This window comes from Anas platyrhynchos, chromosome 16 (assembly GCF_047663525.1).
Source record: "Anas platyrhynchos isolate ZD024472 breed Pekin duck chromosome 16, IASCAAS_PekinDuck_T2T, whole genome shotgun sequence".
Classification (NCBI taxonomy): domain Eukaryota; kingdom Metazoa; phylum Chordata; class Aves; order Anseriformes; family Anatidae; genus Anas; species Anas platyrhynchos.
Genome location: NC_092602.1, coordinates 8,051,469 through 8,076,578, shown reverse-complemented (window position 1 = coordinate 8,076,578; position 25,110 = coordinate 8,051,469). Strand labels below are relative to the sequence as shown.

At 44.7% G+C, this 25,110-nt stretch overlaps 3 protein-coding genes across 13 annotated transcripts in view; 1 reads left to right on the top strand and 2 right to left on the bottom strand.

Annotated features, from left to right (window-relative positions):
* The window catches only part of LIMK2 (LIM domain kinase 2), a 30,118-nt gene extending 27,012 nt beyond the window's left edge, over positions 1-3,106 (bottom strand). The window contains exons 1-2 of one of the 4 annotated variants that reach the window (XM_027470049.3): positions 2,982-3,106; positions 967-1,066 (exon numbers count right to left, since the gene is read on the bottom strand). In XM_027470049.3, the coding sequence (XP_027325850.1) occupies positions 967-1,066; positions 2,982-3,084 (203 nt within the window). In that variant the 5' untranslated portion in view covers positions 3,085-3,106. Of the gene's footprint in view, positions 1-575; positions 729-966; positions 1,067-1,215; positions 1,238-2,029; positions 2,533-2,981 lie in introns of those variants that run through there. The other 3 variants (XM_021277060.4, XM_005026669.6, XM_005026671.6) reach the window with 3 other exon arrangements.
* Positions 3,107-3,795: 689 nt separating this feature from the next.
* RNF185 (ring finger protein 185) lies at positions 3,796-17,530 on the bottom strand. 8 transcript variants are annotated; one of them, XM_027470054.3, is made up of 9 exons: positions 17,205-17,530; positions 16,350-16,376; positions 15,170-15,283; positions 11,779-12,010; positions 10,254-10,272; positions 9,473-9,585; positions 8,882-8,936; positions 6,950-7,067; positions 3,796-5,507 (listed from the first exon to the last, which is right to left on the bottom strand). In XM_027470054.3, exons 4-9 carry the CDS (start codon positions 11,958-11,960, stop codon positions 5,410-5,412), a joined length of 585 nt encoding a protein of 194 aa, XP_027325855.1. In that variant the 5' UTR covers positions 11,961-12,010; positions 15,170-15,283; positions 16,350-16,376; positions 17,205-17,530; the 3' UTR covers positions 3,796-5,409. The 8 variants fall into 8 exon arrangements, with proteins under 8 accessions (XP_027325855.1, XP_027325858.1, XP_038043135.1 ...); XM_027470057.3 differs by having other exon boundaries at positions 11,779-11,969; XM_038187207.2 differs by lacking the exon at positions 16,350-16,376 and adding an exon at positions 12,695-12,827.
* Positions 17,531-17,586: 56 nt separating this feature from the next.
* C16H12orf43 (chromosome 16 C12orf43 homolog) lies at positions 17,587-24,346 on the top strand. Its single transcript, XM_027470050.3, has 7 exons — positions 17,587-17,726; positions 19,729-20,685; positions 20,897-20,942; positions 21,708-21,806; positions 22,485-22,558; positions 22,867-22,957; positions 23,307-24,346. The coding sequence occupies exons 2-7, from the start codon at positions 20,235-20,237 to the stop codon at positions 23,653-23,655; spliced, it is 1,110 nt and encodes a 369-aa protein (XP_027325851.3). The 5' UTR covers positions 17,587-17,726; positions 19,729-20,234; the 3' UTR covers positions 23,656-24,346.
* The last annotated feature ends 764 nt before the right edge of the window (positions 24,347-25,110 follow it).

Sequence of the window (25,110 nt, the reverse complement as noted above, 5' to 3'; positions counted from 1 at the left end):
AAGTCAGAGCTAGCATTGCTTCGGCAGCCAGATATGCTTTTTTTTTTTTTCTTTTAAATGCACCAATAACCGCAATACTTCATCAATCTTTTTAAAATTAAACAACAACCAACCAACAACAACAACCAAACCCAACAAGAAACCACAAAAGGACAGTAAATGCCTGTGCTGGCACAGCAACCATTCCTCCAAAGCCACGCTTTGACAGGGTCCAAAACATCAGCCTCTCCAGATTCAAGCCACAGGTACCCCTACACAGAAGCCAGTAGAAGCTGCAGGTACCCCACCACTCTCCCAAATATAAACCCTTTCAGAAATGGGATTCTGGAGCAAGAGAAATCGACGGAGTATTTATGAAACACCCACAGGAGGCATTACTCCTGCTGCCAGGATGCAGAGCATGCCAGAGAGCCTTTTTTGTCCTTGCTGACCAAGTGTCCAACGTTATCGAAAACATTTCTGGCAAGTTTGCATGGCTTAGCAGTCAGATGGGGAGACGAAGCAGAAGGCAAGAGCTCCCTCCCCCAGATCGGCAGCTTTTTTCCCCAGCACCCTGCTATCGCCCTTGCACCTACCACATGTGGAAGCAGCGGCAGGCTATCCAGATTGCCCAGGCACTACTCCGGAATGCAGCTGAAGACAAATGTGCAACCCATGGCTTCTGCTACCGCCAGGAAATCAGAGCTTTCATGTGTACTTTATCTGTGTTCCCGTACGTGTTTACGTCAGCGTGGCGATGCTTTGCCAGCAGCAGCCGACTGTTAGAGCTGAAGGTCAGTTCCAAAGGGCTGCTGCAGGCACTGAGGTACGGCTGCGACCCGCAGCGTGCATTTTCTGCAGGAGGCTCCAGAACAGGTCAGACACAGAGGTGATAGCAAGATATTGCCTCTAAACTAACCTCCTGTTAACGCTTTGAGCCAGCTGAACAGTCCCAGGAGAGTTTAAAAAGGCTAAAATGTTACCTACCGGAAACAGGAGATATGCCAAGCTTCATTAACAGTCCTGTAGAGGCGCTGACCAGCAGCGATGCTGTCCCCGCATCCTAGGCATCTCCAGACTTCTTCACCTGTGTGCAGAAATAAGGTGACATACAGCAACCATTTCACATCAAGGAGAACTCAAGCATTGCTGCATCCCCAATAATAACAACCTGAAATTACATAGCTGACATTAAAGGCTTCACACACACACACACACACAGCAATAAGCCAATACCTGGCATTTTTCAGCCCCAGAGAGTGGAGTTCCCAATCCAAACCCTAACATCTATATGGACTTTTCCCCCTCAGACCTAACATCACCATGTGCTCCTTCATATTCTGCAGAGGAAAGCAATATCACTTTTCACAGAAAATGGCTCGGTTACAGCTGCGTTGCTCTTTAGAGCAGAGATTTCAGGAACTTATTGTCCCAGTGTGACAGCTCCTACAGAGAATTGTGCTATGCCAGGAAGCCACGTTACCGTTTCCCCTGTACCACTGACTCAGCACCTAAGATTTTCACTCACTTGTATAATTAATTGGATTTCCCAGAAAAGAAAGAAAAGGAAGAAAAACTCTACTCGGCAGAGTACAACTTGACTACCAGGAAGGAATTACACACTTGAATGGATATTCCTGTAGAGGCTGTACAAGCAACGTCACGCTAGAGCCAGACTTAGGAAGAGGGGTAGATGCTACTGGCCTATTGTCCTTTCCGAAAGCATTGTGAGTAGTCAGAAAGTTAAAAAACCTTCTGAGAGAACTGCCATAAAACCCCAGAGACATCTAGGATGCATACAAGCAAGGAAAAAGCAGCAGGAAGACCCTTGCACAAAGAGCATTTGGCACACAGATAAATGCTATCCAAAATCCAGGCAGCTGTTTGAGCATCTTCAAGTAAGAGTCAAGGATCTGGATGGGCACAGGATGGTGCAAAGAGCCCGCCACGGAGCTGGGCGCGTCTCAAACCTGTTTCTTCATGCTACCAAAAGCTGACTTGCAGTTAAGTTGCACAAGGAAAGCCTGCTTAGAGGAGGAAAACCACTAACCACTGACTTCCAGTTTCTAAAGAACGTTAGAACTCAGCAGTTGCTCAGGCGATCGCCCCTTCCTTCACTGAAGGGGACACGTTTCTCTCTGAGGTCAGTGGCGATTACCAAAATCTTGTGGCAGGGTGAACCTGCTAACAGCATGCGGTCAGATGCAGCCTGCTTCCTCCTGCAACTTCACCCTGAAACATACGACAGCTCCTCTCCTGACATCAAATGGCTGCTCCTGACAAGCTCCCTCTCACTCTCCAGGAATCTCTCAGCCAGTTGTGCGATGCTGAAGGAAGATGCATTGGATTAACAGCTCAGCATTCGGATGCGTGCCTCTCGCTCGCAGGGAGGATGATTTCCTTAGCCCCCAGTCTCTCTTTAGCTTCACGGTTTAGATGTGGAGAATGTCACTGGTAGATACGATTCAAAGGGACAACCACGAGGTCACACGTTCAGCAGGGCAACAGCACAAGGCGAGAGGACTGCGACCGGTTAATGAAAGCAAGCAGAACCTGCCCGTCAGCGCACAGCACCACAGCCACCACGGCCTGGAGGAGCGGGGCGTCACCTCGGGGGGTGACAGCAGCCGGGAGAGCGCGGAGCGGAGCGGAGAGCCGGGACCCAAACGGATCGGTACAATCGCCCGGGCAGAACCGAGCCCCCCCCGTCCTTCGGTGGCAACCGAGCCCCTCCGGGCGCCCCCCGCCAGCCCCTCAGCGCCCGCCCACAACCGGCGGAGGCCGCCCCCAGCCCGGCCCCAGCCCTGCCCCTGCCGCCGCTGCCCGCAGCCGGGCCCCTCCGGCGGGCCCGCAGCCAGCCGCTGCTGACGGCGGCGGAGCCCGGAGCAGCCCCGGGATGAGCCCGCTCGGAGCGGGACCCGCCCGCCCAACGCCCTCCGAGCCCCGCGGCGCCCCCGCCCCCGCCCAGCGGCGCCCCCGGGCCGGGCCGGGCCGGGCCTCACCTGGCGGCGCCTCCATCACCGCCCGGCGGCCTCGCGGGGCGGGGCGGGAGGGGCGGGGCCGCCTGAGGGACACGCCCCTATCGGAGCCCCGCCTCCCGCCCATCGCCGCAAGCCAATAGGCGCTCCGCCCACCTCACGGCTGAGAGCCAATCCGCCCTGCCGCAGCGTGGCGCTGGACGCGGCGGGGACCAATCGCGGCGCGGCCACGCTGTAAGGCCCGCCCACCGTGCGGGGCCTGAGGCGCAGAGCGGGGCCGGGGCGCGAAGGGAGCGCGGCGGGGGCCGGCGGCGGCTGTGGCGGTACCGGCACCGCGCTGCGGGGCAGCGGGGGAAGGGCTCTGGACACGGCAGCCGCCCCCGGCCCGCTTCAGTCACCCCGCCGCTTCCATAACCCCGCGGCCTAGCAGGGGCGGCTCAGCCCCTCTGCCCCCGTTAGGTGCCTGCGGCCCCGCCGAAGGCTGCCCCCAGCTCCCCGCAGCGCCAGGGCTGAGGCCCTATGCCCGCAGCGGCTTGTGAGTGAGGCAATCTCCAGCCTGCCCCCGCTCCTCGTCCTCTCAGCACCCCGTGGAGGTGAGGTGAGGTTCCATGCGCTTGAGAACCTCATGCAGGGCACGGTAAGGGTCTGGAGGTGCTGTAGGACAGACATTGAACCCGCACTGGGGCTGGCTTCCCGTGAGCGATACGCTCAGCCAGGGGAAGGCAGGCCTAAGCCTGCCAGGCCGTGACACAACTGCCACTGCTTCTCAGGCTTGGACCTGCCAGGTGGAAGTGTGGAGGCTGGGAAGTTAAACATCAGTCATCCTCTGACACGCTGCTCAAAGTAAACATTTTATAGTTACATAAATATGCTTCTACAACAATTAATCAAAGTGCCCTGCCCGTACACATAACTTATCCATACACATGAGAAAAAAGTCTAACTATTGAAACAAACTTTCTCTGAGTTGATCTGTTTTGTAAGTCGTATGTCTGTTGTGAGGGAAGTCACAATATTCACCTTGCAGGAAATCATTATGACTATGGGTGATCTGAATCAAAACAATCTAAAAACAGTAAAAGAAAGACATGGAATTGCCTCGTCAGAGAAATATCAAAATTGTTCATCTTGTTAGGAAATCCATCGTATCTGCTGTTCTGAAGGAATCTATACAAATACATCAGGAATACTTTTTAAAGCTGTATACCCAACAGGATTCCGAAGAGGCTACAGAGTGCTCACCTTCTGAAATATTTTCCCCTCATCACAGAAGCGGTTGTGGTCTTCTCCAGCACTTCAAATGAATATCTTTGGTAGATACTGCAGGGACTCTCGCACAAGAGCCATTCTGTTGTGGCATGTTGTAGCTGTACACAGGTGCAGAGAGAAGTTCTTCCAAACATTCCCTACTGTGGCACGTGCCAGCAGAGGCAGTATCTCATTTTTCCTCCTGTATAATTTTACAGTTTGACAAACTTAAGCTCAAAGCTCAGTTAAAGATGGCCCTTGCTCCTCTCCCCAAACAAGCTGGTCTCAGGTCTGTTACAGGATTTTATTTGGAGTACATGACCTTGCGTAGAAAGTCTCACAGCCCTGGGGAAAAGAAACGTAGCTACGGTGGCAAGGTTGTGAGGGGATTATCCATAAGTGCAGCCAACGGCCACTGCACAGAACCAAGGAAGACAACACTGTTTTGTCAGTAGGGAGCGGGGCTGGGGGAGGCAGACAGCTATGTCATACTGTTCGGCCTCCCCACCCGGCTTCACCAGAGAATCTTCCAGTGTCTGGCTCCAGAAAATTCAGGCTTTAAAAAAATTGCAGCATAAATTTGTATCCCTTCTAACAGCCACTTGAGCTGCTTCAGGCAGGAGTTTTCCATCACTCTGGGAAAAAACGGCAAGAAGAGAAACCAGTCTCCACGGCTGGTTCCATTTGCATCATGTGCTGTGCCCAAGGATTCCCAGCAGTGCTGCAGATGATTTCCTGAAGGCGGCCGGATGTTGATGTGAAGACAACGAATAACACCCACAGCTCTGGCAGATCCGTCACATTTGCCAAGCACGAGATGCTGTTCACGCTGCAGAAGTTTCTCCTTACCTGTCCAGCCTACCTTGAGGCAACTGTCTTTCACATGAACCTGCTATAACTGCTTGGCACAGGATTTCAGAGCAGCACTCTTTTAAGGGCAGAGCTCAAAGCTAGGCCCATGGTTTGTGGTAGGAATCTGTTGTACAAGACAGCTGAGCTGAAATACACTTTTTAACCAATGTTTAATTTCCAACTCTGGTGCAAAATGTGAGATTCTTCACTGTGCTGTGGTACCACCGATTTCTGAAACCCATGGTTAGCTATGGAACCAGACACCAAGAGGTTTAAAATGAGAATGGGGATGCAGTTTGTAACTGTTTCAATGGCCTTGTCGGCCATGAATATAGAGAATAATGGAAGAGATTTATGCAATCAACAGCCAGAACATTATCACCAGAGCCACAAACAGGAAGAGGCGGGATAGGAACTGCTCATCCACATATTGAGGAGTCCCTGGAACAGCTGGAAAACAGGAAGTAAAAAACAGTTCAGCACCTTCCTCTTCTTCAGGATATTGTGTATTCTGCATACCCTACATCCATAAATGGACAAATAGGCAAGGAATCCCTCTGCTGAAAAACTGTTGCTGTCAGTATTTCCTACTTTTAGATTGGCCAGCCATGATAGAAAACCAAAAGGAAGATAAGCATGAGCTCCCTGGAGCAGGATCTGCGGTAAAGCCTACTCGTGACTAATAGGAGCAGGCCACTCCAAGTGCTCGAGTATGCACAGGGCTGTGCTGAGAACTTCTGGGGACAGCGCTGAGCTAACTTCACTGCTGCCAGGTGTCTCCCTCCTAAGGAGCCTTACCACCTCTGCCTGAGCGCTCCTTCCTCTTGAGGTGAAATCTCTCTGAATAAGCAAACAGTAAAACAAGGCTGCATGTGTACGCTTGACTAAGAGAACTAAGGAGAAGCACACAAGCTTAAAGCTCAAGACGTGCCTTTCTGGAACTGCTGAACTGAGACCACAGATGAAAAGCAGATAAAGGGGTTTGTGAAACAATGGCTGTTACAGCAGCATACATACATTCATGTTTCTTTGCTCTGTCACATCTCCACACAAATTTTCAGTGGAGAATGAAGTGCAGTTAATAGGCAAGTTCATCTGACTGACAGACAACACAGGTGTCACATGAAGAATATGCTGCCAGTTCTTACTATTCCTGGGCCGTATGGCACATGGAAAATCTGCCAGGCAGAACCTTTCACGGAGGAAGTCCAGAAAACCCTGGGCAGTAGGTTTTCTCTTTCAAAACAGGTAGACTCAGTTTGTCTACAGCCCAGATGGGAAGGGGGGTTTTCTAGGGATTACTTAATTTTTAGAGAGGCAACACTAGTTGAAATAATTGGCTGTTTTTCCTTAATTAAAAACAGTGAAGTAATTTCACCATAAATTTATTTCTTGTGGAATACAGCTGACTGTCTCTGAAGTAAGTTTCTGAAAAAAGGATCAATCTTCGCTTTCATTCTGTTGTGGCTAAAAGCATCAGTTTAATTTTTTTCATTTTCACCTTTTATGTATTTCAAAACACTCCTCCATACACCTCTATGGACTCTTTTTTACTAGAAACTCAAGTCCAACTTGCCTCATTTTTCAGAATTAAAGGGGAAAGTCACCAGCGTCACTGTCGCTCCCTCATTCTAGCCTCTCAACTGGGCATCCAGCAAATCATACAGAAGTGACAAACTTGCTTGTTATATAAGCCCTCATACAAAACATGTAAGAAGTAAACTGCCTTTCTCCACTGGGCATTTTCCCCTCATCCTCTGTTTCTCTATACAGTACTGATTTACTTTACCATTAATGTTTGTCATTTAACAGGCTATTTGTCCAAGTTACGAAGGAGTTTGTAAAAAATCTGTTTGTGATAGGACCCTCTGAGAAGATAGGATGCACGGTACCTGGAGGAGGTCGCCCATCGTTTATGTTGAACGCTGTGGCAAATATACCAAAGGGAAATGCCCCAATTCCGAATGACATTTGGAAGCCACCATCCCCAAACCCAAAGCCCTGGAATCCCTGCAGAGAACAAAACAATGGAAGAGGAGAAAAAGGTACAAATAATTTAAAGCCTATTTCAAAATATTTTACAGAAGTGCAGATGTTCCCTCTCACTGGCTTTCTTAAGGCTGAAGGGGTATCATGCAGCCTGGCAACTTTCAGTCTTCCGCTATTGTTAAATACTTCCCAAGTTCTCATGGGTAAAGTGTTTTACACAGTAGCAAACTTGCCACAGGCACCTAAGAGTTTGAGAAGATGAGAAGTAGGAATCACACTTCTTGCTTGAAGGCTGCAAAGTAGCAGAAGTGTTTCTATAATTTCTCAATTTAAAACAGTATAATGTGTATATATAGAATCATAGAATCATAGAATATCCTGAGTTGGAAGGGACCCTTAAGGATCATCAAGTCCAACTCTTGACACCGCACAGGTCTGATATATGCATCAATGTATCAAAAAATCAACATTACCAATTCTTTTTGAAACATTTTAAAACTCTATCAATAATTCTGTATTAATAGCTATTAATCATATAGCTATAAGAAAGATATTGTGAAAAATAAACTGCATTGATTTTTCTGATACACGTGCATCGTCTAAACATTATGTAAAAAAAAAATGCAAGTGGGATGCAAAGATCATTGTAAATAAGAACAGTATCAAAAAACAAAACAAAACACACCGCCACACCAAGGTTCTAACTGAGATGCCATATAAAGTCATCTGGGACAGGAATGCAAGATATGGATAAAAGAGGGGAAAAAAATAAATAAAAAGGAAGATTTACAGTGCAACAACATTGATCCCAGAAGCTCCAGACTAAAATTCCATGTCAAATCAAAAGGTAAGTGTTCTGAATTAAGATGAATCCTGCTGTATAAAAGTGGTGTATTATTTGGGAACCAACTGTATACAAATCCAAGTAGTTATGTCATGTTTGACAACTGGACAACTCACAGTTTTATCTTTTATAATCTGGAAACCCGTCCTCTGGTTTCAGAATTAAAACAGTGATTTCAATTCTGGAGATGATAGGCCAGAGTGGTTTTTCAAACAGTGGAGAACCATTAGGATTTCACTCATATAATAAAAGCTAGACATTTCTGGGCTGATAAGTATTTGATGAGATTGATGATAAGATTTGATGAGTTAAGTCTTGACCACAACTCTTGTCAAGTGTTCTGTCACTATCTAAAAGGGACAGCAAAGTACCTTGCATGGCAAGTCCTACCTTTGTAGGAAATAAGAAAGCAGCATTGCTACTGCTGTCTTCATACCAGACTCTACTGACTTCCTGCAGCATCAGCAAAAAAGTCGAACCAAGCACAGCAAATGATTTAATAAGAAAGCAACTCCCTGGCGAGAGAGAACAACTAAGATGTTCCTTAATCACACCCAGCGGAGTTGTTTGCTTGAATCGTGAGGTACATGCTCTCTGAGGACCCTAGGCTGAGTTACACGGAAATAGGCAATTGTTTCATCAGGTCACTGTCATCATGCTAGAAAACACTGTGGTCTGTCCTACTGCCTCACTCCTATGTCTTCACCATATGCCAGCTGCTGTTTAAGTTCACTCTGCAATCTCCTCAACAAACCACAGATCCCACTTCAAGTGCAATTGAACTTAGTCCATTCTTTAGGATGCTAAAGAGTACTACGCGAATGGAATTTTCTGCCACATTGCAGCTGTCAGTTACTCACTAACAACCTCTGGTGATCTCTGCAGGACCATCATACAGGACTTTATGCACACACTGTGTCCTCCAAGATGAAAAATATCACCTCAGTAAAAACAACCTGATTGCTCAAAGTCTTTTTTTTTCCCCACTTACCCCTCTGTTCTCTGGTTCAGGTCTCTGTCCTTGGGGTCGTGGCGGAGTTTTCTCTCTGCAGGAAGTTGTGGAATTAGCTCAAGTGCAAGGATGCATGACAACAGTATCTGCAATAGCCTGACTAATAAGAACAAACATGGAGCACACTCTCACAGGGCCGTACTGCAGCAAAGCTGGAGGTAGTGTGTGACCAACTAGACCAACTAGCGACGTGAACTTTCAGGATCACATCCTTAACCTAAGATATTGCACTTCTGAGTAATAAAATATTCCATTGCAAAGGCTGGAAAATGAGGACCAGTGAAGGCCATGAACATTTGATATAAGCTTCTCCAGTCAGATAACATAATTCCATGCAACCTACCATTTATAACTGATAATTAACACTCAATTCAAATTAAAACAAATTGCCAGTTGAACAAGAAGTAAGGTCTGTAGACCCAAGCCCTGAAAGGGCCAGAAATATTTGGCAGAGTTGAATGTTCTGTCCATCTTTTGGCAACGTATCTCACATTGTGAATCAAACACTTCAGTAGTTTTACCTTAAACCCTGGTAGTTTTCACACAAATAGTTGTATTTGGGTTCATTACCTGGGGTCCTGTTGTCCAGTGCTGCCTCTTCCGTACAGAGGAATAACTTTATCTCGACTGATTCCTGCTTTGCACACAGGGCATACTTGTCTGTTCGGCCTGGTTTCTAGCCACTTAAAAAAAAAAAAAAAAAAAAAAAAAGAACAGAAGGAAATTATGAGAAAACTAGTAAAAGACCATGGAAACAACAACATGCAAACCTAACTTGCATCCAGGCAGAGAGATTTAGCAACTTCTCAGAAAGCCACAGTGGAAAACATTATACTAAATGCCAAGTACTCTTGAAGTGTTGGCAGTTTGCCTATCTGCTATGATCTATTTGCTGATGCATACAGATTCAGAATGGCACTGGAGAAAATGTTATGAAATAAACAGTACCAACAGTTCCTCACAGGCCAAAGGCTAGCACAGGTACTTTCCTGTCATCTTCCTTTCTTATAATGGTACCACAATGTGCAACACTACATATGCAACAAGTGCACTTAGCATTTAAGCCTGTGAACTACACTTCTGTAAACAGTCTACAGTAATTCTCCTAACAAAACCACAAATGTCCAGTGGTTAATAACATGAAAAGTCAGAGGTAAGCAGAATAGAATCTAAGTTTTCTTTTTTCTAAAAGACTCGATTGCAAGTTGTTGCGCATGAAGTTGCATTAGCACGCTGCAGTTGCCCTGGAGAGAAAGAAGCACATTTGAAGAGGGGGATACTCCAGAGAACCGAGGGCTTTATTGAGTCATTGGAGCTGATGAAAGACGGAGTAAAAGGAAACCTGTCTTACCTGGTGTAAACAAGGCCAACTGTGAGCATTCCCAGGACAATTTGTTCACAGAGAAGAAAAAAGGGAAAAACAGAATTAGTTACTGGCAACTCGATCTGACAAACATATGAAGCGTACCATGGATAGCACAGCTTACAGACAACAGAACCCTGGAATCCAGCTGGGCCAGTTCCATAACCTCCCATTAAAACAATTTTTGAAAGCACAGCCCAAGCCTGATCTCCACTGGTCCTTTCAGGTTATGCAATCTAAATATGTTGCTAACATGATTCTCTCCGTATCGCCTTTGATTCCTGCATCCTCATCTATACCAAAGCCCCATACAGTGGGGGACTCTTTAGAGAGATACAATTAATCTTCTGGTGTTTACTGTGGATTTTCCCTACTGATCCCATGGAAGGTATCCCTGAGCTAATATGCAAATTAGAAAAATTCCAGTAATGAGACTCCAGGACCTTACCAGAAGTCATGCAAGAGACATTTAGCTAAAACACTGGGCACATTCATAGAATTATGGGATAATTCAGGCTGGAAGGGACAGATCTCAGGCAGCCTCTAGTGCAGTCTGTTGCTTAGGACAGGGTCAGCTGTGAGATCAGACCAGGTTTCTCAAGACAGAGAAATCTCCATTACACAGTACTACTCCTAAGGTTAAATTAATGTGGCAACTCAACATTGAAGGCAAACAAGAAAACTACAAGATAAAAATGCTGAATAGCCATCTGCTCTCAAAACAGTCTTTCCAACATTATTTGAACAAGATAAGTGTTACTTTTTACAGTTCCAGTTTTTCAAATCCTTTTGCGATATTAAGATAAAATTATTGCAATAACTTCTACGTCATCATGATGTGATTTTCTATCTCCTTTAAATTAAAAATCCGTACCTTTAGACGTTACATACACTAGCAGATAGAAGTGCTCTTTTAGGCCTCCTTATTAATAAGCACAATTTAGCTTCCGCTATAAACCAAACAAAAAACCCAACACATCTGGACATGTCAATCCTACATAAGGATTGACCAAGCTACTTAAATAAATGTGACATGCTTAACATACTTGTGCAATACATAACCAAATCAAATCAAAGAACTGAAAATTTAGTAATTACAACTGCATACCATGGGTAAAGAGAATTAGATCACATGTAAAAGCATGTTTTTTAAGAATAAAAAAATAACTGCTTTCAGATGTAGTTTTAGGTATGCAGAGGTTAGAAAGAATTTAGATAGGAACAAGATAACTATGCTGGACCAGGCAGCACTGATTAAACAACACAACTAATCAACATTGAACTGTCTAAGGAGGTTTCCTCGTTTGTTTGCTTTTACAAAATAATCCAGAAGGTTTAAGATGCAAACTGCTTCTAACCCAAAGACATGGTCCTTATTCAGCTTAAGACAAACAGATTTTTATTTGACATTTAGAATTATTAAAAAAAAAAAAAAAAAAAGAAAAATATGCTTTTACATGATCATAGAGGTGCACGGTGATCTGGTTTATCTGTGGGGACTTGAAGTACTTACCAGAAGAGATGTCCACACAAGCTGATAACTGCATCCTTGGCAGTGTCTAAACAGATGTTACATTCAAAAGTGTTGTCCTGATTCGTATTTTCCCCAGCACCATTACTGCTACTGCTGCCACTGGTCCCTCCAGTACTGGAGCTCTTTGTTGATGTGGAAGTTGTGGGTCCTTTACTTGCCATCCTTAGGAGCTGCACAGATACAAGACCAAGAAAATTTTCCTGTTGGAATCCTAAAAATGAGAAAGGGAAAAAAAAAAAAAACACACACATTATTGGCATTACAGCATTGTATTCTTGACCTTTTACAAACTGGCAGTGATTTACCTAAGAAGCACCTGAATCCTCCTGTTGATGGTTTTAGTTTAACATATCCAAGAGATAACTTCGCCCTTTAGTACAACCTGGCTTTTAACACCACTTGCTGTGAGAAAGATGAGCTCACCTAGTCATACTTTCAAACTATCAAACATTTCTAAGTGCTAAGCTTAAATGTGCTGCTAACATGCTTTCAACTCTCATGATCTTCTTTGATAAATACAACGATAACTTATTTCAGCAGCAACAACCTCTCCAGTCTAATTCCTCGATACACAAATTCCATAGTACTTGAAACTCTGAGATTCAGCAGAAGACATTTACATTTCCAGAAACACTTTTACTATTTCAAGACTTAAATATAGGAACTAGAGACAGTTTAAGCAGTTACAAAAATTATTTAACCAAAACAAAAATGTTTAAAAAAATCCACTGTGCTTTTTATAAATCCGTTATCATGCTGCTGTTGCAGGGATATGAGTATCTAGAAAAGGTTGAGAGAAATAACCAGGTGACTATCTGAACCTTTTGCAAGTGCAGTTAAGCATGTGAAAAGCCCACCCTAAATTTTTCAGAAGCTGATTTACTTGCAAACTTACCCCACAAGCTTTAAAAGCTTCCTCAGTGTTCTGTCTTTGTAGCAGTGCTGAAGCACAGGTGTGGGGGAGCAAAATAAAACCTCAGCATCTCTAGCTGTTATTCTCAAAAGCTTTTTCATAAAATATAATCCAACTGTGCGGGCAAGAGAACATCGAGTAAAGCATCGTACTTGAGCGTCACAGAAGTACTGCAGCAATGATACTAAGTTACAGCAAGAGAGATGAAATTTATTTCTGTAGAGCTTTTCACTTAGTTACATCATTTCACACAGTGTCCCAGAAGGGCAGCTCAGTATTCACAGATGCTGTACTTCAACATACACTGCTTTCAACACTGCTGACTCTTAGCATTTCACACTATGACCTCATTTACACTCAGCAGCAAGGTAGTTCATTGTACAAGATTAAAATTCATGTTAGTTCAAGGCAGATGGAAACACTGCCAGCCCACAAACTACGCGCTAAACAAGCTGAGTTTTCACACATCCTTACTACCAAAATCTTTAGTAGCATCAACCTATCTTCTTCAGTGATGTTTGAAAGCTTATCGGCTCAGACCAATACAAGTGTGCTAGAAATTAATATCAACATTAAGAAAAAAAAGTCTCCTTAGTTTTAGGGAGTTAAGGAAACTACAACACATTGTAAAAAATGCTGGCATCATTTTATGGAACAAGTATAAGAGATGCTTGGCTCTCGTATCTAACCATATAATATAAGGTAAACATGTGCAGGAGGCAAATAAATTAACTTACATGTCCCTAAATCCAATGCGGGAAGCAAAGTTCTTTTCTCCAAATCAAATTTCATATATTTAACCCCAGAAATATGAAGAATCATTAAAAAAACACTTTATCTTCACAAACACCTGCTTAGAAAACTAAACCAAACAAAAAAATAAAACAGCCTTCAGTAACTACGAAAAATGAAAAGAAATCAGCAACTTATGAAGACGCATGATAGAGAAATCCACGTAAGTATAATTAATGCAATGGAATAAAGGTGGCTGAGACAGAAGAAAGATTAAAATGATATAACGTGACAGGCACTGAATCTACTCTCTCGGAAGGTCATTTTTACTTTGTACTGGAATCCTCTCTTAATTCTTTCTCCATAGGCTGAATGGGCCTAATGACCTATTAGGATTTAAACAATTTAAAATATCAAAAATGTATCAAAATGTAACAATAAAAATGAACAATGTTATTCTGGAAAGCCTTCATGATCCTTTATTCTTCTCTGTGGAATATGGCTTAACATAACTAGGTCCATAGCAAGCGCTGTCCGTGGCTGTTGATCTGCAAAGCACGCTGGACATTTACAGAGATGCAAGCATGAAACAGCATCCAATGACTAAAATGTACATTTGATAATTGTGTATCGTGTCACTTGTGAGTGTCATCTGTGAATCCTAAAGCAAAAGTTCAACTGCAAATTCAACTTGCTCCAGATGTAGGACAAGCTCAAAATTGTTGAAATAGCACTTGAGCCACTTAAACTCCAAGACAAAATTGGGAGGGGGGGTGGAGGCAAACAAACAAACAGGCCAAGCAGACCCTATTTGCTGTTCAACAGAGAGCTCAGGAGGAAGACTGAGTGCACTGGGCTATCTTAAAACTTTAGGAGCTAAGTTAACAGAATTTAGAGAGGACTGACTGGACAGATGCCAGTGCAGTTTGCTAAACCTTTGCCCTTGATCAGGTGTCCAAATTAACACTACAGGCACGATGAGTTGCAAGCAAAACAAATGAAAAAATACAAAAATCACCTGTTATTTAACTACAAGCACTCAAAACTTTTCTCTTTTTCTTTATTTCTTTGCTCTCTAGATATTTATAGGAAAATAGTATCTTTGAAATAAACAACTAGTATAAATGGCTTTTAATTAGCATTTTAATCATCACCTCTGTGATATCCCAACAGGCTGCTCTGAAAGTGACTGAATCACTGACACTGACTACATCAGGAGACCAAGAGTGGCAATAGACGAGTGGTTAAGAAACAAAAAAAAAACATCCTCAATAGTCTTCCTAAACTGGCAAAGTCTGGTGGAAGTCAAAGAAGATGTGTAAGGAAAGTTACATGTTTAGGGATCCCGCATGAATCCCACAGAGCTGTGTAAAGAGTACGTGTGGCTGAACAGAGCTGGTGAAAGCAGACCTCCAAGAATCAGGTGGCACACTGGGACCTGAATGTTTCCTGACAGCTGGGAGCTGCTCCGTGAAAGAATTAAACATGGGAAACAGGTAAGGTCTAATATAAATCTCTAATATAAATCTCTAATATAATCTCTAATATAAATCTCACTAACAGGCAATAAGAAAGAAAATTTACTCAAATACTTTAAAAACTAATCTGTAAATCTAGTGGGAGAAACTGCACACCAGGAAAATGTAAGCACAATAGACAGAGTAAAAGATCATATTTCTGGACTCAGCAAAGTAAAAGTGACTGTATTTGCCAAAATACACTGACCTGTCTCTAAAAATACAAGAAAAACTGTTCAAGACAGACTGGGAGAGTCTTCACCATAAGTTAAAGCATACAAAAAATTCCATTGGAAACAGAGCAGGTGAACAATAATTCAACCTGAGAAAGACACAGAGAGAGAACGTAAATTAGAAGCTGATGTCATCAGTGTGAAACAGTTGTAGAATATGTTCACAGCACTACAATATTAGAATGTTTGAAGTATTTACTTTTTAATCTTCTTTCATGAGCCATAAGAAAAATATCCAGTGAAGAGATAGGACTCTGGCTAGATTATTTATAAAACCTAGAATTTCTTTCTTTTTGCAATGTCTAATGCATAACAATGAAATAAGAGGTGCCTTGTTAGTTTTCAAATTCCACTATAAAGACACTTTTCCGTATTTCTTTGCCAATGGCTCTTATTTTGTCTGGAATTACTGAAACAGTCCCAACTGTAGTTCCTTTCTGAAAGAAGTTCTGATTTAGTTTCTGAACTTCTTGCTGTTCAAATGGAAAGGAAAATGTCAGTTCATTTTTCTTATTACCACAATGATAATGGCATTTTTAGATACACTATAAATTGGAATACAAGGAATATTAACATTAGAAATCCTAGCTAAATCTAAAAAGTATTGCTCAGAGTTTGTATAAATACCTCCTGCTCATAAGTGTAACAAGAATCTGATTCTTAACCTATTACAGTTGTCTGGACTTCAAGTAGAAGTAACAGATAATCTTAGCTGGTAATCGCTGGCAGTGCCTGGAAGAAAGTACATTTACTTCTTGACAGTAACTTTAAGATAGATGTTAACAACTACATGGCTGTCCCACAGTTAATCATTAAATACCCATTTATCTCTCACTACCTTTTTACTCTGTCCACCAAATACGTTACATTTTAACTCCTCAGAAACATTTTCTGCAACTTCATCTTTTCACTTCCTGGAAGCTGGCCAGCATCACGTAGCTGCTTTTTAGTACTGCCACAAAGTGCTCCCAACATACAACTTCGTGTGATCACTTGATCTTTCAAGAGCAGCCGTTTGCCTTACAAACCAATGTGCCCTTGCTTGGCCTCATTTCGTTAATTGGGATTCTGCAGCACAGGTCTGTGTTAGTCGCTGCTTCCAGGGTAAGAGCCCAGCTGAAAGGCGCTTTTGGCAGCTCCGAGGATTCAACGTACCTCACAAATGCCAGCCACTGTCACACGCTGTCAAAAAAAGGAAGTGACTACAATAATCCTCTTTCTTTAACCATTCCCTAGGAGCGTAATATAGACTGCAAGAAAACATTGTACAAATCCTTAAACAAAGATTTTATCCTCTTACCTCACAAAGTCTACAGGAGGAAAAAAAAAAAAAAAAAAAAAAAAGAGCGAGAAAAAGCAAACTGATATAACCAGTTGGGTAATACTGCCCCAGCATTTTCCTGGTTTGGAGTGTTATGTAAAACATTAAGTGCTCCGTGGGCTAACCACGTTAACATCACGATGTGAAAAAAAAAAAAAAAAAAAAAAAAAAAAAACAGAAACCCACTAAAACTGGGTTCGAGGGGCGCCAGGCAGCTCCCAGCCCGGCACCCGAAGCGGCTCGGGTCCCTGCGGCCGCCCCGCACCCTGCCCAGCGCCAGGCGCCCCTCGCAGCAGCAGGAGGAGGAGGAGGAGGAGGAGCAGGAGGGGTTCGGCTCGGCCGGGGAGGCTCGGGAAGCCGCCCAGCACGGGAATTTCGCCAGAAAACGCCGCCGGGTGGCCCCGGGCCCAGCACACCGCCACGGCGGCAGCAAGGGCCGGAGGTCAGGCAGCGGGGCCGGCACACGGCAGGCCGCCGGGACCACCGCCGGGGCTGCCCCGCAGCGCCCCGGCACCGCCACCGGGGCTGCCCCTATCCCCCGGAGCCCCCCGGAGCCCCCGCCCCGCTCGTTGAAAGCGGGCGGAGCGGCCCCGGCCTCCCGGCGCTGCCCGTGCCCGGCCCCTCCGGGCCGCCCCCGGCTCTCCTCCCCGCACCTCCCCGCGCCCCCTCCGCCCCCGGCCCACGCTCACCGGGGTCCCGCCGCTCCCCCGAGCCGCGGAGCCGCTCCCCTGCCAGCGGCCGCCGTCACCTGACCGCCCGGAAGCCCGGCCCCGGCGGAAGGGACCGGCCCGGCCTCCCCTCCCCGCCGGGCCCCGGGGCCGCGTTCCGCCCGCACGGGGCTCCCCCGGGGCTCCCCGGGGGCAGGGGGCGGTTGGTGCCGCCTGCCCGACCTCCCCCAGCTCCCCCGGGCCGGTCTCACATCAGCGGGGCCGCGTTCTGCCCGGGCTCAGCCGCCACGGCTCCCTGTCGGCTTTCTGCTCTGACGTTTTGTTCTACTTTTGATTGCAGCTCGGCAGCCTGCGGGGGCAGCGTCCAGCTGTCCGCTTCTGAAAAGAGCGAGAAGTGCAGGTCGTCAGCCGCAGCCAGCGTTTGGACCGGTGGGGAGAGAAAGGAAGGAGGCGGATTTGAGGGGAATCATTATTCAGATGTGTGCAGTGCTAGGATCTGAGCAGAGGAGCACATCCGGGATGGGAACAAAGAGCTTTATAAAGGTATTTACACAGCTCTGAGGTGCTTTAGAGGAGGGAGAGGAGGGGGCCTAGTGTCTGAAAGAGTTGTCAGAGACAAGGTGGCACCACCAGAGGGCTTTGGTCCTGCTGTGAGCATACCCACCAGTTCCGAGGACGCTGAGATTGTGAGCTTGGAAGTGCTGCTTGTTCTACCTGATAGAAAATGGGTGAATCCTGAGCTAAGGTCTCCTGCTAGAAGTGAGCCTTACAAGGGAACAAGTGGGGATTAGTGCCAAGGGAGCCTTTCAGAAAGAGACCAAGGATATTGCCTGAGGCTTGTCCGCTGACAGAGATGGCCTGTGACTATACAGGTCTTGTGTGGGTTTGAACGTGCCAGCTGGGAAGTGTTCAGCAGTATAAAAACAGATGTCCTGAGCCTTCGTACACTTTACAGTAGCACGTAGGCTTGGCAAAACCCATGACAGCGCAGTCATCCAGCAGCCCTGCTGGAACTGCCGTGCATGGTGATGGATTGCACTGGGAAATTTGTAGCTGGGGTGCAAATGGAGATAGTATCTGAAAATTATAGTGGTTATGTCCTAGGACACGCATTGTGAAGCTCCACTACCCACACTAGCAGTGTATTTACTGTCTGAAAATTTCTCTAATGAGACAAGCTTACTCATTTTCACCAAGACAGTAAAGCAGCATGGCTTGGCACAACTTCAGCACGTAAGCAAAACTTCGGCATCTCAGTGTAATATCAGATTACTGAGAAGTTAACGAGGCCCCAGAGGTATAAATGGTGTCCTCCAGATGCTGGTTAAAACAAGGACGAGCTTCTGAAATTTGGACCACCTTAGACTAGTCACCGTGTATGTCTACAGTCACAGGAATTTCAGTATTAATAGAGGATTTTTTTTTCCTCTGCTGTTTTAATCATGGAAGTAAGAGCAATGCTAAGAATAGCCTGTATTGTTCGGATATCTTATGATAACAAAAGCAATTTGTAAAGAAATACAGTTACTGCTGTAGACGACATAGCCAGGGAATACTTACAATGCCCAGTGTTCATTTTAATACTTTCCTTTATGTCTCAGAAAAAATGGAATATAATTATGCATTTCTATAATGCCATGTTTACAGTACCCTTGTTCCACTCCTAGTGAGTATTTTCTTTTTAAAATTGAAAATATCCAGAGATAGACAGTGAATAAGATTGGGTGAGTGGAAAGGACGGTCTACAAGAAGAGACTGTAAATGTTAAGCTTGTTTACAGAGAAGGCTGTTCCTGTCCGATTAATCTTATTTAAAACAGTAGGTAAACCCAGATTTACTCCCACTGGTGAAGGAATTAAATTGAATGGCAATAATAAACGATGCAAGGGAATACTTTTCTTGATGAAACTAAGAAGTCAGCTAAATATCACTTGCACAATAGGGATATAAATACCATTAATGTTTATGTATATTCTAAAGGTGTTATGTGTATTGTTTTTCAGTGTAGCTGGTAGTCAGTAATTGGTTAGAGGTAGGGAAAAAAAAACTGTAGCCTGGTTGCCAGTTCATTCTCATGGCATGCATGAGAATAAATTAATTTGATGTATTCACTTTTTCATGATCTAAGTCACAAGACTCAAACAATGGTTATGGCACTATGTATCTGTGCTATGCACAAACATTCTCATAGTTGTGAAAGTCATGCATATATCAAGAATCAAAGACACAGAACTTCCCATCAGCATTTTTCTCATCAACTCTTTGTTTTACTTGTAGTTTCAACCTAATGGTATCTTAATTCAGTATTAAACTACATTTGGGAATATTATTCCTTCCTTGAAATTTCCATGCAAGGGTTTCTGTTTTGGAGTTTTTTGCCTTGTCCAACCAGAGGAGCAGTTTGCAAGACCTCCTGCTCATTTCACTTTTCTGTCTCACCAGAAAGGTGGGAAACCATACAGCTCTTTCTGTTATGTGACATGCTTCCATCTGTTTTTTCCCCCTGTACTTTTGTCTCTGGGAACTGACACATTTCAAAAACCAGGCCCATAAGCACACCGAACTCTGCCTGATCTGCCTGAGTAAAACATACTTTGAAGCATCTGGTGCTTTGACATCTGTGAAGCAAAATAATCAAGCTGAAATAGTGTTACAGTCTGTGAGAGGAATCCCAGTGTCTGTAACAGCTAGAAAGAAATCGCCACAAGGAGTACTGCTGGGCTGGGATGAGAGAGCCACCAAGCCAAGCTGGGAAAGCACTGAACAGAACAGCTGCCGGGCAGCCTTCAGGCTTTGTGAGTGAAGGATTTGATGCCTTCGTGCAGGTCAGGTGGAATTTGTCATTCCGTGTTTGTGGATGAAGCGGCTGTGAAAGGTGCAGGCAGAGGAGATGCACGTCTCCTCTCCCACATCTCAGATGTTTTTCACTTGTATTTTACTAAAGAGATGAGATGTTTTTGCCTTATCTTAATGAAATTTATCTTAATGAACCTTGCACACCTAGTACCTTCTCTGACCTGCTTTTGAAAGCTAAATTCCTAGAGCAGACAGATGCTGTCCTACCAGGCGCTTAATGGTAGAAGGTTTCTGTGCTTGCCAGCACATAAGGACGCCAGTCCATCACAACCTTCCCTTTGGGTGCCCTGGTTCAGCAGCTCTGAAGCCGTGAAGTTACAGCCTCAGAGCTTTGTTTCCCGGGGGAAGGGCTTTGGAGAGGCGAGGTGCCTGCCGCCGCCATCTTGTCGGGCAGCGCCCTGCAGAACTACAGCCCCCAGCATGCCCCGCGGCCGGCAGGTGCGGCGCGGCAGGCCTACAGCCCCCAGGACTACAGCCCCCAGCGTGCCTCGCGGCCGGAGCCGCCTCAAGATGGCGGCGCCCAGGGGTGGCTCGGGCCCGGACTCGGATTCGGACTCGGACAGCGGCGGCGAGGCGGCGGCGCGGTTCCGGGAGGCGGCCTGGGACTGCGCCAAGCAGGCGGCGGTGGGAGCGGAGCCGCGGGGCGGTGAGGGCTGGCGGAGGCTGGGCTACGCTCACCCGGCGCGGCGGCGGCGCCCAGGGTGGCGGCGAGCTTAAGGGTCTGCCCCGGCCGGGGCGGTGGGAGGCTTCCCTCTGCCCTCCCGAGGGGTTTCTCCAGCCCCTGTGTCTGGAGGAGGGGTAAGGAGGCCCTGGCCGCGGGTCTCTTTCTCACGAAGCTTTACTTCTTCCTTTGCCAGGTGGCTTTAAAAAAGATCGGTTACAGTCTGCGCAGCCGAGCCTAAGGTATTTAAGCTTCTTGTTTCAGAGTTGTGTTTCTGTGGAGAAAAACCTAAACTATGTTGTGTTTGTGCTACTTACCGTTAATAAAGCACCTCGTGGCGCTTCCATTCGTGGAGCCACTTGGAAACAAATGAGTGCTGACAGTTAAAGCATTAGTTCAAGTTGTCAGAAATGTCCTATTAAGGAATTAATATTTACTTTTAACAACTTAATAAAGTTTAAAATAGAGAGTTTTATGTAGAAAGACATATTTAAAATATTGCAATTGCAAAGCCAATCATTTGTAAGCTGGAAAAGTTAGGAGCCTTGCAATGGAGGTGATGTTGGGCTATCTACATTTGCAGCATTTCTGCAGGCTCAGTTTTGAAAGCTGTCAGCCAGGCAACTTCATAAAATCCTTTCTCATGGGACAAGATTTACATGAATTGTATCAATGTACACAGGAAGCACACAGCAGAGAAGGGATATCCTGACATCATTTGTTTGTTTTGTTAGGCAATTTATAGGCTATTTTGTAGGCCATTTCAACTACAAAATCATTGAATTACTAACTGTCAGAGCTAAATAACATGAAGTTCACTCTTGGGAGCTGAACTGTCACTGTTGAGCTATTTTCCAACTTTCTTAGCAGTCTTGTCTAGCAACAAAGCATAAATTAGTTCCTACAGAGTGGGAAACTTTACAGTCCCTTATCTCCTGTTTGGGTGAGAACACCGGATGTTATTGCCCTTGGAAGAGATAACCCGTTTCTATTTTTATTTTAAACAGGCGTGAGGTGAATGGTCATGATGAGGATGGAAATGAGCTGCAGACCACACCGGAGTTTAGAGCACATGTTGCAAAGAAACTGGGGGCAATGCTCGACAGGTATTGGCATGCGATAGTAAAAAAGCTTGTTCTATGGGTAAAGTACAGAGATGCTTTTGTTTGCTAAAAGTAAAAAATTCCAGATCAGAGCGTAACCTGGATACGCAGGGGAAGCTGTTTCTCTTCTCATTTCTTTCAATCCTGTATTTAATGCAAACTTCCAGTATTCTAACCTGGCCCATCTCTTGTCTCCCCCTGTTAAAGACTTACCTCTGCAGCACCACCAGTCTCCATTTGCTTCCGCAGTAAATGTATGGTGGGAGGAAAAAGCAGAATTTGTCTGCCTTAGCACTTTGGTCATTTAAAGGTCAGCACAAGAATCTTCCCTTTGTTTTTGTGGCTTAAAGCCATACTCTGTTCAGGGTTGTGCTGGCAGTGTGCGTCTGACTGGGCTACTGCTGTCTCTATTATGTGTGTAACTATTGCCCTGAGAACTAGAATTCCTGGAGTTTAACGTAGCCTTTCAGAAATGTTAAGTCATTCTTGTGGCATGTGTTGCTAAGGAGAGAAGGCATAGTCTGCTTTGAAAGCAGAGAATTGAAATACTGAGGGAAAAGTAAGGAAAAAAAATATCTTCATCTGAGCTTGTTTCCTAGAAACACCCACCCAACTTCAGCTAATTTTTTGTACAAAACTGAGATCTAAATGTCTAAGATCTGACGGGGGTTTTCTGTTTAGTTTCATCACTGTCTTGAAGGATTCATCAGGACCTTCACAGACTCATGTGCAACAGCCTGACGGTGGAGATGATGGTGAGTTCTAGATGCAGACATTGTGGCTGTTTTGTGATCTGGTTAGTTAAATGGTGACGGGTGAGATGGATCCTGTTCAGTGCCAGCTGCCTAAAGAGCACTTGCAACAGCAGATTTTGTTAGCACCATGGGAGGCTGTTACTTTGATGTTCTGATTGCTGTGCCCTAAGTCCTCACAGACTGTTAGTCCCAAATAATTTGTTAAACCCTGTAGCTATCCATTAACAGCAGTGAGATTTCTGTTGATTGCTCTCACTTTTTTTTTTTTTTAATCTTGGCTAAAATTCCTTTCTAAATGCATATTTTAGGTTTTCGCCTCTTCTCCTCCTCTGTCCCGGGAGACTGTGAGAAATCAGAGTGTAGCCGAGCCTCAAGGAGGAGACAGCCATCTAGCTCCAGGTGAGGTGCTGTCAGCTGCTTCACTCCTAAACGCTGTTCTAATCCACGTTCCAGAAGCATCTATGATTCCCCCATGGGAACAAGAAGCTGAAGAGCCTGAGCAATATGTTTTATATGACTCTGATATTTGAGTATAGCGGACTTCTTTTGTTACTTTTTTTAATACTGGGGAACTAGAAACTTTTGCGGGAGTTACAAACTATTTAAACGCTAACTGTGGGTACTGGAGTCCTGGAGCCCCTGGATGTCTACCAGGTGCTCTGGTCTTAGATTACTGTGTTCTCTGTGCATTGGATTGATTTGAAGCAAGCATATAACATAATTTCCTTCCCTTTTATTGCCTTTCCAGTGACCTGGACAGTGATGAAGAGTGGCAAAGGTACCAGGAGGCTGCTGTGTCAGCTGCAGACATTTTGAAGCAAAGTGCTTTTCCTGTGCTGCCCCAGGATTCCAGCCAGAATTCAAGTCAGGGTTATGTAGAGCACAGCCAGAAGAAAAAGAAGAAAAAGAAAATTAAGGGGGAGAACAAGACTGAAAAGAAATTAATAGACTCAGTGGAGTGTGACCAGGTCAGCAAAGATTTGCCACAGTTGTCTGCAAATGGGCTGCATAAGAGACAAGACAGCAATCATACAGAGAACGCAGCATTGCCAGGATCTGTGAAGAAGAAGAAAAAGAAGAAGAAAAAAAGTGAATGAAGGTTTTGCTCTGCAAATGACAGGTGATTGTGATGAAGAATGCAGAAAATAAAAACTAAGAGTTGCTAATTGGCGGAGCTTTGTTCAAAAAGCTCAGTGCCTTGAGAATCTAAGTGACTTCCTATGTTGTTGGCATCCCTCGTGGAAGGGAACATTGTCCTAGTGCAGTGTTTATCTGTGCTGCTGCTTATGCAGACCCAACACAAAGGGATTAAGTACTGCACGTGGACTAGTGTGACAGAGGGATGTAACCATAGCTGTGTTCCTCCTGATCTGTTCTTTCATGTCCTGAAGCCAAGTCTCGTGTCATGGAGACAGTGTATGATGAATTGAATTTGGTTTACATGGCAACAGGTGATCAGCTCCTCTTTGCTTGCTCCTAGATGCCTACTAAGAATAGCTCTGGCCTGTGGCAGACTTGTATATCAAAAGCACCCTGGCAGATGTCAGCTCCCCCCCCCCCCCTTTTTTTTTCCCTTGTGATCATCATAACGATCTGCTGTTGAAACCTGCCATGTTACTAATCCCTCTGTAGTCTGCACCTCTTCAGGGTGATTCCAACTGTAAACAAAGGGTGTGCAGTGAGCTTATTTTGGGATTGTTACAAATAGGTAGTTCTGTTCAAGTTGTGTCCTTTGAAATGTGTTTTCTATGGCATTTTTTATTAAATTCTACTACACCGTTAATCTTATTTAATTTGGCAGCTTTTTTGTTTTGTTGCATTCAAATGTCTCCTTCAGCAAGACGAAATACAGCTGAAGATGGCTTTTCAGTTAGTTGGTGGTCAATGCTATGAAACTGCTACAGGAAGAACTTAAATCTTAGTCACCGTGTTTCAGACTTCATTTTGGTTGACTATGACTTTTGTCTCTGAACTACAGTGGGCTTTAGTAGTTTTCAGTATGGTTCTTAATCTTTTGGTATTTCAGCTCCAGTATTTCAGGAAGCAGCCTGTTATTTGGATAAATATTCCATTTCTGGTTTTAAGACTGTTGGGTTTTAGTAACTAACTCATTGGCCTTATTCAGGGGACCTAAAAGCCAGACCAGAGAAGTCAAAATAGTGAACTCTTTTTCTTTGAGCATGGGAAAACCAAAGATGCTTGCTTTGCTACTGTAAAATCCTTGCTGTATTTCACTCAAGAACACACAGTTGGCATCCAGAAAATGGAGAGACTGATTAGAAGATTGGCTTGTAAACAAAATGAATGTGACAAAAAAATATAGCCAGTTAAAATTTCAGCATACTGAAGCTAGCACATGGGGTTTCAAATATATAGTGGTTGAAACATTATTTTTTGCCTTGTTTTATGATGACTCTTTTTCTGACTCAATGTACTTGCAAGTAATGCACATAGGAAACCAGGAAGCCATTCTAGGATAAAGTTCCTCAGGGAATGTAATTACTGCCACTAATTTCTGATGCTTGACAGTATCAAGAGGAAGCTCTTGACAA